Genomic DNA, 17,752 nt, shown 5'->3' on the forward strand with positions numbered 1-17,752 from the left:
TTGATATCAGTCTTTGTATGATTTTGCTGCTATAGAGAGTGCTATATGTATATATAAGTGGGAGGAAGTAATTAAATATTATTGTCTAGCCACCCACATGTATATTTAATTAGCTATTCTTTGGTTTAATATACATTTAATCACATAAGGGAATCTATAATCAATCATGTATGTAGATTTGCCTCATCTCTGCATTTCCTAGGAATCCATCCAATCTAACATATTCAACTTTTTGCTGCAACTTGAAATTGGTAATTAGGTGAATTGTGTGAATTAAAATCCCAATGGACAAATGTACGACAACTATGACAACAACAATTAAATAAACTTGGAGATAATATGACTAGTCAACAACTAGTCATAGACCTATGAACATATAAGCATAACACATGCACAACGTATCAAATATTCAAATTCCAATAAGTCTAAAAGATAACTACATGACAATCTAGGCACTTAAAAGGACCCATCAATTTAGGCATTCTTTGTGCTAGCAACAACTAGAGTGATAAGTGTGTGAACATTCATCAACATTTTAGATATAACACATACAGTATGACTAGGCATATAAATCAAAGAATCACACCAGAAATGTTTACTCAGAAATCCACATTTGGGAAAAACTGGGGTTCATCACTCCGACCAGGCAATCCACTAAATCAAGAAGGTTCTTATAGAAAAAGTAATCACAAGCCCAAGCAATCCTAGGTCTATTTAGGAAAGGAGCGCTACCTCCATGTGCAACATTCTTCTCCAAACTTAGTTGAGCTAGCAGCTTGTCCTTCATGCAAATGGTAGCTAGACCTTCGGCTTCTTCACCCCATGGCACTACAACTTAGCTCCGGATTGATAGATTGATGAATATGTAGATTCAAGGAATAAAAGATCTATTTCTTCAAGAAACCATTTTTTGAAATTAATCCAAGAATTTGATCTAGATATGAATGGGAATGTTTAACTATCCTATATGTAGATTTTGAAGAACAAAGTAGATTTCAAAAACAATTTGAAAATCTCATTTTGGAAACCTCATACCTCACTCATCTCACCATTTGCAGAGGAGAAGAAGAAGATGACTCTCTTTCTCTCCCTAAAAAATGATGAATGAATGAGTGAAGGGGATTTCAAATATCAAAGTAGATTTTAAAAAACATTTTTCAAAATCTCATAATAAAAACCCAAACTTCACAGAGAAGGAAGAAAAGCAGAGAAGAAAGGCTCTCAAAATTCTGATTTGTCTAATTTTTTGTAAGAATGATCTATGAATGTAGACTTAAAAAAATAAATAATTTAGATTATTGAAAAAAATTCGTAAGGGACCCTAAAGGGTATCCCTCAACATAGAGAGTACATATATAGTGTTGTCCAATATTAAATAAACAAGGTTGCCTGAAATTTAGATCCCAGATTCCACAACAAAGTGAGAGTTTTTTTTTTTTTTTTTTAAATTTATTTAATAAAGAAAAAGCATAGTTGGAGTGGAGATGGTGCATGCTTAAGTTTAAATTAATGCTAATTAATAAAATAAAAAAACTTATACTAATTGTCTTTTCTGGTGTCAAATAATAAGAAATTTCTTAATAATTAATGATGGTGGCTCGAGAGCATCGTTGAGGTTTAAAAACATAAGTTGCCATGAATTCTTTTTAGGGCATGTTTACGTATCAGTAATGGGTATGGGAGGAAAGGGAATGATTTCCATTCCTGACTTCCCCTGCGTTTACTTGCAATCAGGAATGAAAAAATAAGTGGGCCCCACCTCAAAATCCGTAATCACATTCCCTCAAAACTAGGTATCAGATCGACTAGGGGGGACTAGTCGATACGATTCCCATTCCTGCTTTCTCTTATTAACTTCCAAAAATACCCTTACCACTTTACTATAATTCCAAAATAACTCAAACCCTAAAAAAAATAAAAATACACGCTAGAAGGAGTTCAAACAACTCAAACCCTTAACGTTACAACACATGTGACTTCTTTTGTGAATTTTATCTCACTTGATCAAAGATTTCTTAGCCAGGTTAGCTTGTCTAGCTTTTGGTTCAGAATAAATTGCTAATAATTTTCTTTGATAACGGATTCCCTCTTACTGATTAATTCAAAACCCCTTTTCCTATAGCTTTTGGTTTTGGGTGAATTTTATATATGTGATGTGGTGAAAATGTGTAGGGCATTTTAGTAATCAAATTAATTTGGATTCTGATTCATGAAAATTAGTAAACAATAACAATGGGAATCAACCCCATTCCTTTACTAATTTCGTATGTTTAGTAAACAGCTTAATGGGAATGATTCTTCCCATACCGATTCAGTAGTTCCCCGATTCCTAAATTATCTGATTCCTTACTTTCTCCATTACTGATACGTAAACATGCCCTTAGAGTTGATGGCCAAGATTGATGATGATAATAATACAACAAATACTAATATTTCATTCAAATTTGGGCTGCCTATTCTAAGACTTTTCATGGCCTCAGCAATATTGTATTTTATCTGCCAGATTTACGTATGGCCTCAACATGACAACTCTGAAAAACTCATATACTAATAGAAGGGAGCACATTGGTAAGCGCAAACCCTGATTTTCATTTGAAGCCCAGATCTAGTATGAATCTGATCCATTTATGTCCAAATTCAAACACAATGAGGCCAGCCCCTTCGGTCAATTTGTCCAAAGCCAAAAATATTCTGTTACGAATCATGGTAGTGGGAGTGAGTCGTGCATGAACGCGTGACGCGAGCCAAATCGTTCATGATTGAAGGCTTTCTGGTAGGCCACACAGATCAGTGTTTGTGATAGCGTTACATGCGCACAATTGATGCTACTAAGAATTGAAGTTATTTTGGGAAATGGGAATGATACTCAAGTTTCAAACACATTAGGAGAGGTGATTCAGCTTCTACTGATAATTGTCCTTTTTTGTTCCCTTTCAACACTTGGGCCTTTTTTTCATACTTATTTTTTTATGTACAAGAAAATTCGTTTATTTATTTTTTATTCCATTTTTGTTATCATATTGTTTTTTTCCCCCTCATTGGGAAAATGAAACAAGCAGCAATCAAGAACTCAGTACAAGCTGGATCACCCAGCAGTAAAATACAACGACAACAAACACACAAAAAGAATTACTCTTAACCTCTGGAACTTTGGACAAAGAAATGGAAAACTGAATCAGTCATCTTTTATGTCACTGCTACCCATTTTAAGGGAAACATAATCCGTTGGGCCATAAGGCTCAAACAATTCAGCTAAGAGCCCCTTCTTTCTTTTCGGGTTCCATCCCATGTCCTTGCACAATTGATCATTGTACCATATATGTAGGGCACCGATACATGATCTCCGGTAGTATTTGCCCGAATATCGCTTGGCGTATTCATCCCATTTTTCGACATCTTTCTCCATCTCCTTGATGCTTGGTAGCTTAAATGTGCCTCCAAGAAGCTCTGCTAGCCATCTGCATCTCATCTCAGATGTGTACAAGTTGGAAACACTCTCGGAGAATCCAATTACAGCTAGTTGTGGAATTCGTCCATGTATACATTCCCTGATTTGAACAAAGTCATATTGAGCTACCACAATTAAATGCCATATTTAATAAAATTACCAAACAAAATTATACGTACCATATTTAATAATCACATATCTCACACAACTAAGACCTAGATGTGACCGAAATGGATTCGTTAACCGGATGTTATCAGCAAATGTGTTACATAGACCAGAGCTTACCTGTAGAGGGGTAATGTTGCATTAGGTGATCCGGCTATGTAGTCCTGAAAGGTGGGAGACACAAAGATGTCTTTGAGCTTTTTATCACCCCTATAACCCGTAGCCAATATGATCAAATCTGTCTTCACAGGGGAGCTTTCTCCTTCAACCAAAATGCCTTCTCGGCAAAAGCTGAAGCTGCTGGGAGACTTTTTCAGTATGATGCTTCCTTCTTGGACATGGTCATAGAACTTCTCAGGCACTGTTGAGATCAGACAAGAACTGATTGCTTGGAGGAAACTATGCTTAGGTACCATTCCATACTTGGCTAAACCAAGCTTCTTAGTTATATAACTTTCCACAAATTTTGAAAATGCCCATCTCTGTTTAATGATAAAAAAAAATTACTAATAAACATCAGCTTTTTGGAATTGATTATGATCAAGTTCATAGATAATTAAAAAAGAAAAAAAAAAGTTTACCAGAGGTGAAAGAATTGTTGCCAGGAGACTGAGTAGGATGCCTTCTCCAGGCTTATGAACCAAAAGCTCCGAGAATCGATTAAGGTATAGGTATGCCAGGGGCACACCCCATGGAAGATAATCAGGGACATTCCAATGTTCAGTCTTGTATAAGACTGTGCATGGATGTTCAAGCCCTGCAAACCAACTAATCAATTAAGAAAAGAAAAAGATGAAAGGTAATACAAACTACTATGAATAAGACTGATCAAAGTATTTTTGTGCAGATGCCACGTTGTTCAAATTTTCTCTAGCAGACTAACAACTCAATTTACCATTTGTGTTTGAACACTCCATTGCAATGTCCAATGCAGATTTCTGAAACCCAACAACTGTTACTTGCTTTCCTCTCACGAATCTGCGAGCGCTTTCGTAATCCATGGCAGCATAATCCATAGAGTGTATAACCTCTCCATCAAATACTTCTGGTCCTTTGTTGGAAGGGAATTCAGGAATGTTTGGGACATCACTGAATCGTCCGATGCAGAGGATCACAAAGTCCACCACGTGGATCTGTTTATCCATCCTCGATCAGCATGACTTAAATATTGATAGTCTAACAACTTAACATAATAAAATATAAACTCGATTGTATATATTATACTTGTACCTCGGTTGAAAGGCTTTGTTTGTCTTCTACTACAAATTTCCATTTCCCTTTGGAGCTGAAGGCCTCTCCAGAGCCACCCCACAAGCTCCAAGCTTGCATCTCATCCTCAGAGGAGCCTTCATACTCAATCCCACAAACTTTGGTGTTGAATTTGATATGCTTGAGCAAGTCAAAATGGTGAGCATATGATTGGATGTAATCCAAAACCTGACGTTGGTTAGGAAAGTCCTCTGTCACAGAAGATGGCCATGGGAAATCTGAGAATCGGTAAGCTTCTCTAGGAGTTTGGAGCTTGGTGGTCTCAATAGTTTTGGTCCAAACTCCTCCAATGGTGCTTGCAGATTCAAACACAATTGGCTGAAAGCCCTTTGAAAGTGTGTACTTGCAGGCAAGAAGGCCACTAGTTCCAGCTCCTATAATGGCCACTTTCTTTCCCATTCTGATCTAAGAAGTGTGTTTGCTGCTGCTATGATCGGTCTTTGTATGCTTATGTAAATATAAGCATACAATTACATGTTATATTCAATAATATATCATATATCCTTTTTCGGATATCTCTATGAGTTTCCTACAGATTTCAGATAGGATTCGGATAAATATAAATAAATAAATAAAAACTTCCTTGGAACTTGATCTAACATCTTCAATGTGTATTATATCAAGGGAGTGCATAAGCCACCATTCCCACCCTTATCCCTGCCACCCAGGCCACCAAGCCACCATTTCTCTTTGTATTGTCTCTATCACAGATCTACCCCTACAACCATGAAATAAGTAGGTGTCAATGCAAAAGCAAAATACAAATCAAACTGGTTCTCCAAATTGTTGAATGTAGGGATATACTTTTTTGGTAAATTGATTATATTGAGAAGGGGCGATGAGTCATGTTTATTCAAAGGATATTCCATATTGATCTTCCATATAACACTTTTTCATGTACTTGGAACGTTATGGGTAATTTTCGTGGATTTTTATTTTATTTTTTATTTAAATAATAAAAGACTTGTTAACTTTAAACACTTATTTTTATGAAAAAAAGAAGAATTTAATACTTAAGTTGTTGATGTGTTATAATTTAAACAGATAAATTAATAAAATGGTTTAAATACAAAATATAGAAGTTCGAAATTCAGAACGATATTATTAAAACTCGAAAGAAAACAACTATAAATATACACACGATGTGCTACCAAAAAGAAAAAATCATATCCAAAAGTTTTTAATAGATCCAACTATTCACGCACGTATTTCTGTGCTTACTTTTTTTTATTCTCATCAAATCATATAAGTCTTTCGACTTGAGATTTATTATGATGCGACATAAATTTTCTTTTTTTTCAATTGAAAAGGGAGGTAAACCCCAAAGAACAACAAAACAAGATGGGACATATAATTTGATATGCACGAGATGAATATTAGGTCTTGTCCTAGTCCAAAACTTCAAAAAGGTTAGCTGGAATTAAAAATGGAAAGATGGCTGCTTAATTAACCTTTGGTATGTTCGATTTTTCAAACCCATCATTAGATTTGACTATGAAATTTTTTTTGATCAATCAACCAATTTTTAAAATTATATAATATACGAAGAGAAAAAACTAACTCGAATGTAAGAAACAAGTACACTACTTTGATCAACTTTCTTCATTCAATTTGCAATTAAAAGATGTTTTTATGTCACCTGAAAAGATTCGGATGAGATTGTACTTTGCTTTACATATCTGGCCTTGCAAAAAAACAATTTGGCATATGTTGTTGACTATGCTGTACATGCTTATATTGGTATTCTCTAAAAAAAACTTAAACTAATTAAGAAATATTATCCTTTTTGGGGTCAAATACTAAGAAAATGATGATGATGATGATGATGATGTTGATGGTTCGTGTCCGCCATTCAGATTTGGAAAAACATAACGTGGCAGACAGGCTCACCAGATTTGCTGTAGATTTTTTAGGGCTGATATTCAAAGAATCATGATAATACCAAAAATAGTAATGGATTCGGTCAAAATGGACGGCCCGATAGAATTTAATTTTGCCTGCCAGAATTACACACGGTCTCAATATGAGAACTTATCTCCGGACAGAGTGGTGTTGAAAAGTGGGGAAAGCCTGTTTTTAAAATCCCAGAGCTACTGTTAATCTTGGTCCTTTTTGTACAATGGGGCTTGCCCATTAAGTCAATTTCTCTAATGCCCAACAGATTATCCATTAAGTTAAATTCTAACTTTTAGTTGCCAGCTTAATTTACTGTATATTTCACAACTGTTCGTGGGCCTTCAACGAATGGCTCGAGGAGGCTGGGTTCGAGTACGCATATTCAAGAATAACATCTGAACAAGATGAAGAAAAAATAATCTCAGTTTTTCTTATCTTCAAAATTGATGTGAATGCCATCCCCAAATCCTAACATGGGACTTCGAACAATGAGTGCCCCTTTGATCGTTGTCCACCTATTAACAGAAATTCAAATGATGGTTGGTTAAGATCTGTCAAGAATTGCAGACACAATTTTTGTAACTCCAGATCCAAATGAGATAAAATAAGAGGGTAAAGAAATGTGTTAAGTTTCTGACGTGGAATCTTACGTGGGATCACTTTTTAGTAGGCCATACGTGCAACCAATTTCACATCGGTCACTTATATATATATTTTATATTATTTTAATTTGGAGTTTTGTTTGATTTGGATTAAATTGGGCCAAGTCAACCGGCCCGCTTTGATACCATGTTAAGATTTCAGAGAAACGAACTCTTGGCCCACCACTAGCAACATCGATATTGTCCCCAATTTAACCACTTGTTTAGCAGGTGTGGGGTTTTATACAAAAGGCCTCGACTTTATTATGAGTGGAGCCATTTATTATATGAGACTTTCTATTTTCAACTTTCCAATGTGAGACTTTTTATCTTCACATTCTCATACGCTCCTGCACGTATGATGAATTTTCAAGCCTATTACGTAGACAACACATATTAAGTGACGTGGAGCACGTGTGACCGTTAGGCTTTCACACATGGACTCACCTGACTCTAATATCATGAAGGAAGTTGAGGATCCCCCCCTATTGCCAATTGGTTTTGGGGTGGAATCTCAATTTTCTTCATGGTATCGGAAAACACACCCTTCATTTGAACTTCATCTCATCGATTTGTTTGTTGGTTGAGAGATTTTTCATCATTTGTAGAGCATTGGACTGAGAGATCTTCCATCTTTGTTAAAGAAGAGAGAAATCAAACCTAGGACCTCTGGAGTAAATACTCGTATTCAAACCAATGAATATGAACAAAATATATTGGTCCAATCCAAGGTATTTTTATTCATAAAATTTACAAATTTTATGAGTTTTATTAATACTTTCATATTGTGAATTCCTTAGTATGCATTGGCAGTTAAAAAAGGTAAACTTAAAATTTGTTATTTATTAAATCAAAAGAAACAAGGAGGCTGAATCCCCAAACAACCAGATGGAACAACTCATGTAGTGAATATTTGATAGCTGGGAGGCCTTTTTAGTGCACAACCCTCAATTATTCCAACTTAATTATATAGATATTCCTGTATTTGGCCTAATTCATAACTGAATTGCACGTTATTTTTAATTATAGGAACATCTAGACAAGTGCTCGATCATTTCCCATAAACAGAATTTGAAAAGTATCTCAGTTTTTCTTCTCCGTGAGCTTAATGTGAATGCTTGACCCAAATCCTAACACATGCTTTCGAGTAATGCGTCCCGCTTTGATCTTTTTCCAGCTATGAACAAAAAAGTTAAAATTCAAAAACCTTGTAGTGAGAAAATGAGACAAAAAAATAAGAGGAGAATGGTGAAATGTACGTACCTATATTTGGTGACCAAGACATGGAGAAAGGTGGCCAAGAACACCCTACTATACTCTGCCCCTGCGCATTGTCTCGATCCTCGACCAAACGGCATGAAGTTCTTCGATACAACAAGGGAGTCAAGGTCCTAATTTCCATAAAATATTTACACATGTGTGTATAAACAAAATTAGCTTATTTTGGAAAAATGGCAATATTACTCTCAAGTTACAACACCAAACCCCTCTCTTCCACCCCACTAAAACGCACCTTCCAACGCCACGGATTGAACTCGAGGGGATCCGTGAATGTGTTGGGACTTAGTTGAAGTGCAGAGGTGAGAACCATAATCGTCCAACCTGCTGGAATTGTAAATCCTGCAAAGCATGTACTTCAACATTTTAGTGAAAAAAACATTTGCAGTTAGAAACTAAAGGCCTAAGCTATTTGTAACCAAGGACGTACCGTTTACTGGGATATCTTTCAAAACTCTGCGGAACAATGCAGGTGCAACATTTCCCAGTCTAAGAGTTTCATTGACAACCTATGTTTTCCAAAGACCAGCAAGTTAATAAGACTTTTTCCATAGTATTGTGTGAGTAGGAACAACATGTTGAGCTTGTGTACTTTGTAGAACTATTTACCTGACGAGTGAAAGTCATCGATTTATATTCGTCCCATGTGAGTGAGGAATTTGGATTTTCTCTGTTTTTGAGAAGTGCCTCATTCTCAGCCTTGACGATAAAAGATAATTGATTATTTGTGACTTAGGTAGAAAATTAAAGAACATGTTAAATTGATGCCTAAACTTAGTGTACTTACAGTCAACTCTTCTAAAGCTGCAGGATGCTCTGCAAGTAAACTGAAAGCTAATGACATTATTGCTGAAATAGGATGAAAGCCAGCAAACAAGGCCCCAAATAAGGCATAAACAACAAAATCCTCGGACAAGAACTTCTCCTTGTCCATGTCGCTGCTGATTTGGTCAAGGAAATCTCCTCGATGTGTGTCCGGTGACGTGCGTCTCTTCTTCAGCATATCCCTCAGCATTGTTGTTATCTTCTCGCGGTCCTGAATAGGTACCAAAGCTTTAAATATCTTTATGGTATCTGATTGAATAATTGAAACAAATTTTGCATGTTTTGATAAGCAAACCATTTTGAATACTACCTTTAAACAGTTATGGTATGCTGTACCAGGAACATTCAAGGGAATTGACAAAAAAGTGCTCAAGATTTTAGAAAATTTGTCACTGAGGTTATCAGATGATGTTTCAGCATCATAACCAATCAAATGCTTGGCACCAAAATTCAAGAGCATCTGCGACGGCGAGAAAATGTAATTTTAATTAGTATAAACAATAAGCGCAGTGGATCATAATAACTAATAGATAAGTGATTAAAAGTAATTGGGTTGAAATTTTTACCACTGAGGTAGCATGTTTAACTTCAACAGATGCCTGACTTGACCAGGAGGCAAGAGTTTTGACGACCGTTTTTTCTATTAGAGGGAGCAACTTTTCCTTAAGCGTCTCAGCGCCCAAGTGATTCAGTGCAACGCTCCTTATGTACTTGTGAACGACGGCTACCTTTATCTCTTCAGAAACCTTGAAGATCTTGGTAAATGAGTCCATGTACCACAGTTCAACTAGCTTGCCTTCTTGTTGAAATAGGTAACTATTGAATTTGGGATCGGCTGAGACTACAATTGGTTTACCAGCCAAACTAGTCCGAAATATCGGGCCATATCTGCAAGGCAGAGAAGAATTGAAGCGAGAAATAAACTGGAATTTGTTATGGTAAATTGAGTAGGCATAGAGTTTATTTACTTTTGAAGTCTCTTCTTAAAGAAAGGATGAAGATCAATGGAATAGCTCGGAGACATCGCATTGAGAGTCTCTCCAACGAGAGGCCAGCCCATAGAACCCGGAGGGAGAACCCCATTGCATTTTGGATTTCTCCATTGTGTAATCCAGTGAGTAATGTATGTCACTAGCAAAACTACTAAACTCAATCCAACAGCAGCCCACATTTTCAGATCAGAGAAAGAATTGTAGTCTTATTGATTCACCTCCCCTCCCTTTATAGATCTATATCTCATTGCGAAAGAGGCCAGGCCATCACTGGAGATGGTGCTGATGGTGTTAGGTCAAAAAATGCATTAAAGTCTCTGTGCATGCAAAATCTACTTACCTAACCCTAAAAAGCTTGTATCTTGACGTTAAAATCTATCTAGTTGCAGTAAGTTTCTACTCTTTTTTTTGGTCACGTAGTTGGTAGCAGCATTAAAACTTAGTTAGGGGCATTGAAACACAATTTAGGTCTTTTAAGTTAGGTTTCTAGAATTCCATAATCTAGATAAGTATTCTAGAGTTCCATATACGTACATCAAATTTTTTAATCTTGCTCCTCAATCAACGGGACCACGGCGTATAAACGTAAATCACTCCACAGAATCAACTCATCAACACTGATTTATTTTGTAAGTCTATTATAAGTTTGGCAGAACCTCATGTTTAGTTAGGTTATGGGAGGGGTAGCCTTCTTGCATTCTAGCTCAATATGAAATACATTTTTTATTTTTTTTAAAATGAAAATTCGGACAATTTTATTGCTCAAGAAATACCATTATCATTGTTAATTAGGAGTTTCTACTCACTAAATCGATGCTTGAAATTTGTCTACGTATGTATGAGCCTTTTTTTTGTGCTTAAGTTGTCTTCTCTATGGGTAACCGTATTTAAGCATTAGGTGGCGCCGCCATTAGTTGGTGGTTGATTTTAGGTCCAAATGTATTAAAATTTCAGTGCATTCAAAATTCTATTTACGTAGGCACACTAAATTTTTATTTTATTTTTTGGTCAAAGTTAGGAAGGGGAATGGAGGAGGGAAACTCATACACATGAGTATTTCAGACTTGAATCCAGGACCATTTGGGAGCACACAAAATGTCTAGGCCAATTTAACTAACATCCGGCCAAAAAAATCTATTTTGGTGTATTAAAAATCATACTTAGGTACATTAAAACTTAGCTGGGGCATTCAAATTAAAATTCTATTTAATATGTAGGAGACTCTAGCTGTTTATTTTAAATTGGTCCCCATTTTTTCAAGCAAACATAAGGCCCAAAATTTCTTCACATTAAGGATCACAAAAATTACATGAATGCCACATGTTCCCAACGCTGTTTGTTAAAATGAAATTATGATTTAGTCCATTTCAAACTTTTAAGTGCCCGTTTGGTATTGCTTATTTGAGGTGAAACGTGATTTTTAAAATTTTTGAAAAGCCTAATCCGTTTGGTAAACTATGAAAAAATCAGTTATTGTTAAAAAGTTACTGTGAGAGAAAGCTATAAGGGAAATCAGCTAATGATGTGCTTTCATTTTCTGATTAGGCATGAATCAGTTTCGAAGAGGCGCTAGGTTTAATGATCATGCGGGAATCATTTTTTCATTATGCGGGAATTAGTACCAATAACACTTTTAACAAAAAATTTACCAAACACCAAACAACTTTCTCTCATAGCAAATCTGACAGCGATTATTTTCACAGCACAATAATGCCAAACTGGTCGATTGGGGTTCTTCAATTTTCCAAAAACTTTTTCTTTTTATTAACTGATTTTGTTAACACATTTATAAAAATAAAAATAAAACTTAAGAAGCCAACCTCTTCAAAAATAAAAACCTCAGATGCCAATAGGTAATACACAAAGTAATGTGTATGGTTTTTTTTTAATTTTTTGATATAGCCAATCGTAAGAGTAGGAGCACAGGTGGATCTAAGTGTGGGTTGGAGTGGGCTCCAGCCTAGTGTTGAGTTTTTAGAATATACAACTTAGGCTAAATAGTCCAAGCCCAAACTAGGTGAATCAAATATTAGCTTACACCTCTATGTAGACAAAAGCCCACCCTCGTATAATCCCAGTTGTTAGATTGATTGGAATTCATGTGATGTAACTTTAGAACCCGTTTGATGCATTTTTATAATAAAGATAAATACTTTTTAATATAATAAATGTTGTTGATAAGTGCCCCATATGGCCTCCCAATCGAGAAATTATAAAGTGATACTATATCACCAAAGTCCAGTTGTAAAATATATTTTATTTATTTTTACAACTGGACTTTGGCTTCCAACTTTACCCTTCAACTTTAATCACTCAAACCCCTCCCCACCATTTTCCCTGTGCATCGTCTTCTTCCCTACGCTATGCCTGTTATCTGCAATACCACATGTCTTCCCTTCTCTCTCGCCACCTACCCCAACCTTCACTGTCTTCATAGTTAATGAATCTAAAGGACTTCTATTGTCAAATGACTCAAAACCCATAAACAAAATCTAGTCAAACTCTACCATTTTATCTCTGGAGACACCCTTGAAGCTAAAGAAGATGGGTAATCTCTGAAAATTTCACTTCTTACTCTTTTAAAAAGACCTTGAATGAAAATTTCAGCGTATGATACGCCCATTCAAAGACAAAATAGAGCAGAATAGTACGGATGTATCACGTCAGCGTATCATACTCCCATTCAAATTTCGATATGTGTCTATTTTTGAAAGAAATTAATTACTTTATTACAGCTGGACTTACTTAACCTTTATCTTTTAAAATAAAATTAGAAAAATAAAAAAGAAAGAAAGAAAGAATTTTCCAACAACCCTTTGTCCCCAACCTGAACACCCCATTACCGCCAACCTGTGCCACCCCTCTCCTTGCTCTTCCTCTTCAAAATCGGATGCTCAACAGACAATTCACCTTAGAATCCGATTTTGAACCCAAGTCTTTTATTAGCCAAATCAAATTGAAGAAGATTGTTCTCCAATTGATGCGCTCTGATCACAATGGCAGCACCTTGGGTTACTTGGGCACAGCCCAACATCCACAAATCCCAAACACAACACATCTTTGTTCACTTGCACCATTGAATTTGCTACAAACACACTCTCTAGTACACTCACTTTGCAACACAAAATCAATGGAAGGCACAGCCGATGTGGATTGAGTTGAAGCATACTCTGAAAGGTGCTACAGACGTCACCCTAGGAATTTGACAGGAAGAGCAAGGGAGAGGGGTGGTGCATGTTTGAGTTGGAGACGGAGGGTTGGAAAGTTCTTTAATTTTCTTTTTAAAGACTTTTCTAATTTTATTTTAAAAGATAAAAGTTAAGTAAGTCCAACTGTAATAAAGTAATTAATTTCTTTTCAAAAATGAACACATGTTAAAATTTAAATAGGAGTATCATACGCTGACGTGGTAGATCCGTACTATTCTATAATTTCTCCAAAATAAGGCCCACGCACTCCATAAAAGTAATATAATGGATTGTTAATTATAAAGGTAAATGATAATTTCCTCTTTATCCTGCTCCATTTTGTCTGTTGCAATTCATTGTTTTCTTATAAATTGTTTTTTTTTTTTCATGAAAACCTTTATTGTGTTTAGGGTTTTTTTCTGTAATTCTTTTTATGCTATAATCTTTCTTCTGCTCAATCCATATTGTTATGATGGTATTAGAGCTCATCTTGATACTTCTATAATTTCTCATATATTTCTTTCAATTTCTACTTTTTGAAGCTCTGTTCTGAATTTAGGCACGAAACCTTCACTAAATTTATGAACTTTTCAATTTCTCTGAGATTCTTCTGTGTTCTTTTTTGAATTTCTGGTTCTTTTAAGTTACTTTTCCTTCCTAAAGCTTGGCTTATATGATGATGGTTAACCATAACCATTGGAAAAAACATAACCACTATTATAATAGATATCACAACAACAACAACAACAACAACAAAAACAAAAAAAAACAAATTTACCCCACCCCTATAAAAATTCCTATGTTCACCATTGGGTAGGAGGATTTGAAACCTAAGACGAATGTAGGAGTAAATGCTCTTCACCACTTGAGCTATACCCCCTTGCAGCATGTGTATGTTTTTGTTGTTAATAACATGAAACACTCAATTTGATTATATATATAGGTAGCACCTAAGTGTTCGATCAATTTATGAGAGAAAAAATATTCATCTCAGGTTTTCTTCTCCTCGAACTTTATGTGAATTCCATCCCCAAATCCTAAAATAGGGTTTCGAGCAATGCGTGCCGCTTTGATTGTTGTCCACCTATGAACAGAGATTCAATAGATGACTTAGCTTTTTGTTTTTTGGACAAAGATGACTTAGCTCTGATAAAAACCTTGTAAAACACACAGTAGATTCGTAACTTGCGGTGAGAGAAAAAAAATGTACCTATATTTGGTGACCAAGACATGGAGAAAGGTGGCCAAGAAAACCCTACTATATTCTGCCCCTGCACATTGCCTCATTCCTCCACCAAAAGGCATGAAGTTCTTGGACACAGCATATGAGTCAAGGTCCTAAATTTCATCAAATAAATATAAAGTAAAATTAGCTGCTAAAAATTGAAGTCATTTGACAAACGACAACGACACTCAGTCCGTCCCCGAGACACGAACCTTCCAACGCCATGGATTGAACTCGAGGGGATCCTCGAATGTGTTGGGACTTAACTGAAGTGCAGAGGTGACAACCATAATGGTCCAGCCTTCTGGAATTGTAAATCCTGCAAAGCATTTACTGGAAACATTTTAGTAAGAATCAACTTGCTGTTAGAAACAAAAGGCCTACGCTATTTGTAATTGAGGACTTACCCTTTACAGGAATATCTTTCAAAGCTCTACGTAATAAGCCAGGTGCAACATTTCCCAGCCTAAGAATTTCATTGATAACCTATATGTTTTCAGAAGTCCAGCAAATTATAAGTCTTTTTCAAAGCTGTTGTGCAAGGAAGAAGGAAATGCTTGTGGAGAATTGGGAACTAACCTGAAGAGTAAAAGTCATCGATTTATATTCGTCCCATGTGAGTGAGGAATTTAGATTTTCCCTGTTTTTGAGAATTGCCTCATGCTCAGCCTGACCATAAAAGATAATTGATCATTAGGGTCTTAAACAGAGGAGTTATGAAAATGAAATTGAAGCTCAAACTTTGTCTACGTACCGTCAACTCTTCTACAACTGAAGGATGCTCTGCCAGTAAACTGAAAGCTAATGCTAATACTGCAGAAATAGACTCAAAGGTGGCAAACAAGCCCCCAAATACCAGCTGAACTGAAAAATCCTCTGACAAAAATTTCTCCTTTTCCATGTCAATGCTGATTTGATCAAGGAAATCTCCTCTCCGCGTCTCAGGTGAAATCTGTCTCTCCTTTAGCATATCCCTCAACATGGTTGTTACGTTCTTTTGGTGCTGAATGAATTCCAAGACATTAAATTTTTGTAAAATCTCATTCGAAGGAGACAAACTTGTTGCTAGTTATAATATGCCAATTTGAATATCACCTTCAAACAATTATAGTAGGCTGTGCCAGGGATGTTCAAGGGAAAGGACATAAGACCGTCTATGATTTTAGTATATTTCTCACTCAGGTCATCAGATGATTTTTCTGCATCATAACTGATCATCTGCTTCGCGCTAAAATTAAAAACCATCTGCAATGGCGAGAGAAGTTATATTAAGTATGACAAGAACAGCAGCAGAAAAAAGCAGTACTGAAAAAGAAAATAAGTGATTAAGATTTAAGTGGGGTTGAAATTTACAACTGAGCCTGCATGCTTCACTTCAACAGAGGCCTTACTTGACCAGGCACACAGACTTTTGTTGACGAATTCTTCTATTTGAGGGAGCAGCTTCTCCTTAAGCCTCTCAGCACCAAAGTGATTCAAGAAAATGCTCCTTACATACTTGTGAACCATACCAACTGCGTTCGTCTTAGATTCACCTTCATGGACGAAGATCTTCGAAAACGTGTCCAAGTACCACAGTTCCACCATCCTCCCTTCTTGCTGAAATAAGTAGTTATTGAACTCAGGATCAGCTGTGACTACAACCTGTCTACCCGCCAAACTAGTCCGAAATATTGGTCCATATCTGCAAGCCAAAGAAAAGAACATCTTGACTGAACTAGGCAGGTAACTTGGTATATCAAACTCCATTTTTTTTAAAAATCATTAGATTGATTGAAATATAATAAACAAAGCAATATGTTCTTAGTTGAGTTTGAGTGAGCAGAGTTTTACCTTTGAAGTCTCTTCTTAATGAAGGGGTGAAGATCAAGTGAGTAGCTGGGAATGATCAAATTGAGAGTCTCTCCAATGAAAGGCAACCCCATTGAACCTGGAGGCAGAACCCCATTGCATTTTGGGTTCCTCCATTTGATAATCCAGTGAGTAAAATATATGACTAGTAAACCTACTAAACTCAACCCAACCAGAGTCCACATTTTTGTTTCAGATCAGAGAAAGAGTGGCAACTAGCAATCTATATGACCAGACTATATATATATATCATGTGGAAATATTGGCCTGACAAAAGAAAATAGGAGAAATTACAAGATTATTCCAAAATATATCTGACTTTTCTTGCACATTAAACATTTAAAATGAAACGTTCTAATGAGAGGGCACACATGACATGACTTATATTAAAAGTAAAAGCCACCGTCTCTGACTTTTGCTCATCTGGTTGAATGAGAAAACAAGCACCCTCAGTCCTTGTTATGGCCCTCAGTCCTCACTCAGGAATAACTTCTAGGTTTAGGCTTGTAGGAAGTTCAGGGAACCTGAGCTATATGAAAGTGTTTTTGGTTATCTGAAAGCGCTTTTAATCTTTATAAAAACATATCGAAACGAGCCAAAGCCTATCGTTGATCAGGTCAAAACAGATGTAGCTTTCACCAATTTGTGTAAGCTTTTTTTAACCAAAAATCATAGTATAATCAATGATTGCTGGTATGTTTGACTATTCGTAGGGATTCTGAAGAGTGTCTTTCAAATAAAATTATTTGAAGAATCCGTCAATAGAATGGGTGATAAAAGCTAAGCTTGCCTGAAATATCAAATACAGTCTTGTCCAATATTAAATAGTACACAAGGTTCCCTGAAATTTGGATCTCAGACTCCACAACAAAGCGAAAGGTTTTTTTTATTTAATAAAGAACAAGCATAGTTGGAGTGGAGATGGTGCATGCTTCATTTTAAATTAATGCTAAATAATAAATAAAAAAAACTTA

The 17,752-nt window shown here is 35.9% G+C and overlaps 3 protein-coding genes across 3 annotated transcripts; all 3 read right to left on the reverse strand.

Moving 5' to 3' along the window:
* Positions 3,024–5,572, reverse strand: LOC18766759 (probable flavin-containing monooxygenase 1). The gene is made up of 5 exons (XM_020569686.1): positions 4,844–5,572; positions 4,509–4,746; positions 4,195–4,370; positions 3,734–4,095; positions 3,024–3,548 (listed from the first exon to the last, which is right to left on the reverse strand). The coding sequence occupies exons 1-5, from the start codon at positions 5,279–5,281 to the stop codon at positions 3,176–3,178; spliced, it is 1,587 nt and encodes a 528-aa protein (XP_020425275.1). The 5' UTR covers positions 5,282–5,572; the 3' UTR covers positions 3,024–3,175.
* On the reverse strand, positions 8,226–10,727 carry LOC18767224 (cytochrome P450 87A3). The gene is made up of 9 exons (XM_020569716.1): positions 10,491–10,727; positions 10,089–10,410; positions 9,833–9,982; positions 9,485–9,733; positions 9,307–9,396; positions 9,128–9,206; positions 8,933–9,039; positions 8,683–8,810; positions 8,226–8,596 (listed from the first exon to the last, which is right to left on the reverse strand). Exons 1-9 carry the CDS (start codon positions 10,691–10,693, stop codon positions 8,503–8,505), a joined length of 1,422 nt encoding a protein of 473 aa, XP_020425305.1. The 5' UTR covers positions 10,694–10,727; the 3' UTR covers positions 8,226–8,502.
* On the reverse strand, positions 14,399–17,031 carry LOC18767622 (cytochrome P450 87A3). The gene is made up of 9 exons (XM_020569609.1): positions 16,761–17,031; positions 16,281–16,611; positions 16,023–16,172; positions 15,682–15,930; positions 15,507–15,596; positions 15,335–15,413; positions 15,140–15,246; positions 14,913–15,040; positions 14,399–14,786 (listed from the first exon to the last, which is right to left on the reverse strand). The coding sequence occupies exons 1-9, from the start codon at positions 16,961–16,963 to the stop codon at positions 14,693–14,695; spliced, it is 1,431 nt and encodes a 476-aa protein (XP_020425198.1). The 5' UTR covers positions 16,964–17,031; the 3' UTR covers positions 14,399–14,692.

Source organism: Prunus persica, chromosome G8 (genome assembly GCF_000346465.2).
Source record: "Prunus persica cultivar Lovell chromosome G8, Prunus_persica_NCBIv2, whole genome shotgun sequence".
Lineage (NCBI taxonomy): Eukaryota > Viridiplantae > Streptophyta > Magnoliopsida > Rosales > Rosaceae > Prunus > Prunus persica.

Excerpts from the sequence above, each read along its gene's own strand:
- LOC18766759 (XM_020569686.1), bottom strand. The coding sequence starts at position 5,281 with ATGGGAAAGAAAGTGGCCATTATAGGAGCTGGAACTAGTGGCCTTCTT. Across the intron at positions 4,371-4,508 it reads GGAGTGTTCAAACACAAATG|GGCTTGAACATCCATGCACA; the intron begins GTAAATTGAGTT and ends GTTGGTTTGCAG. Across the intron at positions 3,549-3,733 it reads GCAACATTACCCCTCTACAG|GGAATGTATACATGGACGAA; the intron begins GTAAGCTCTGGT and ends TGTTCAAATCAG.
- LOC18767224 (XM_020569716.1), bottom strand. The coding sequence starts at position 10,693 with ATGTGGGCTGCTGTTGGATTGAGTTTAGTAGTTTTGCTAGTGACATAC. Across the intron at positions 10,411-10,490 it reads TTTAAGAAGAGACTTCAAAA|ATATGGCCCGATATTTCGGA; the intron begins GTAAATAAACTC and ends TCTGCCTTGCAG. Across the intron at positions 9,040-9,127 it reads GAAAGATATCCCAGTAAACG|GATTTACAATTCCAGCAGGT; the intron begins GTACGTCCTTGG and ends CATGCTTTGCAG.
- LOC18767622 (XM_020569609.1), bottom strand. The coding sequence starts at position 16,963 with ATGTGGACTCTGGTTGGGTTGAGTTTAGTAGGTTTACTAGTCATATAT. Across the intron at positions 15,414-15,506 it reads CGATGACTTTTACTCTTCAG|GTTATCAATGAAATTCTTAG; the intron begins GTTAGTTCCCAA and ends GAAAACATATAG. Across the intron at positions 15,247-15,334 it reads GAAAGATATTCCTGTAAAGG|GATTTACAATTCCAGAAGGC; the intron begins GTAAGTCCTCAA and ends AATGCTTTGCAG.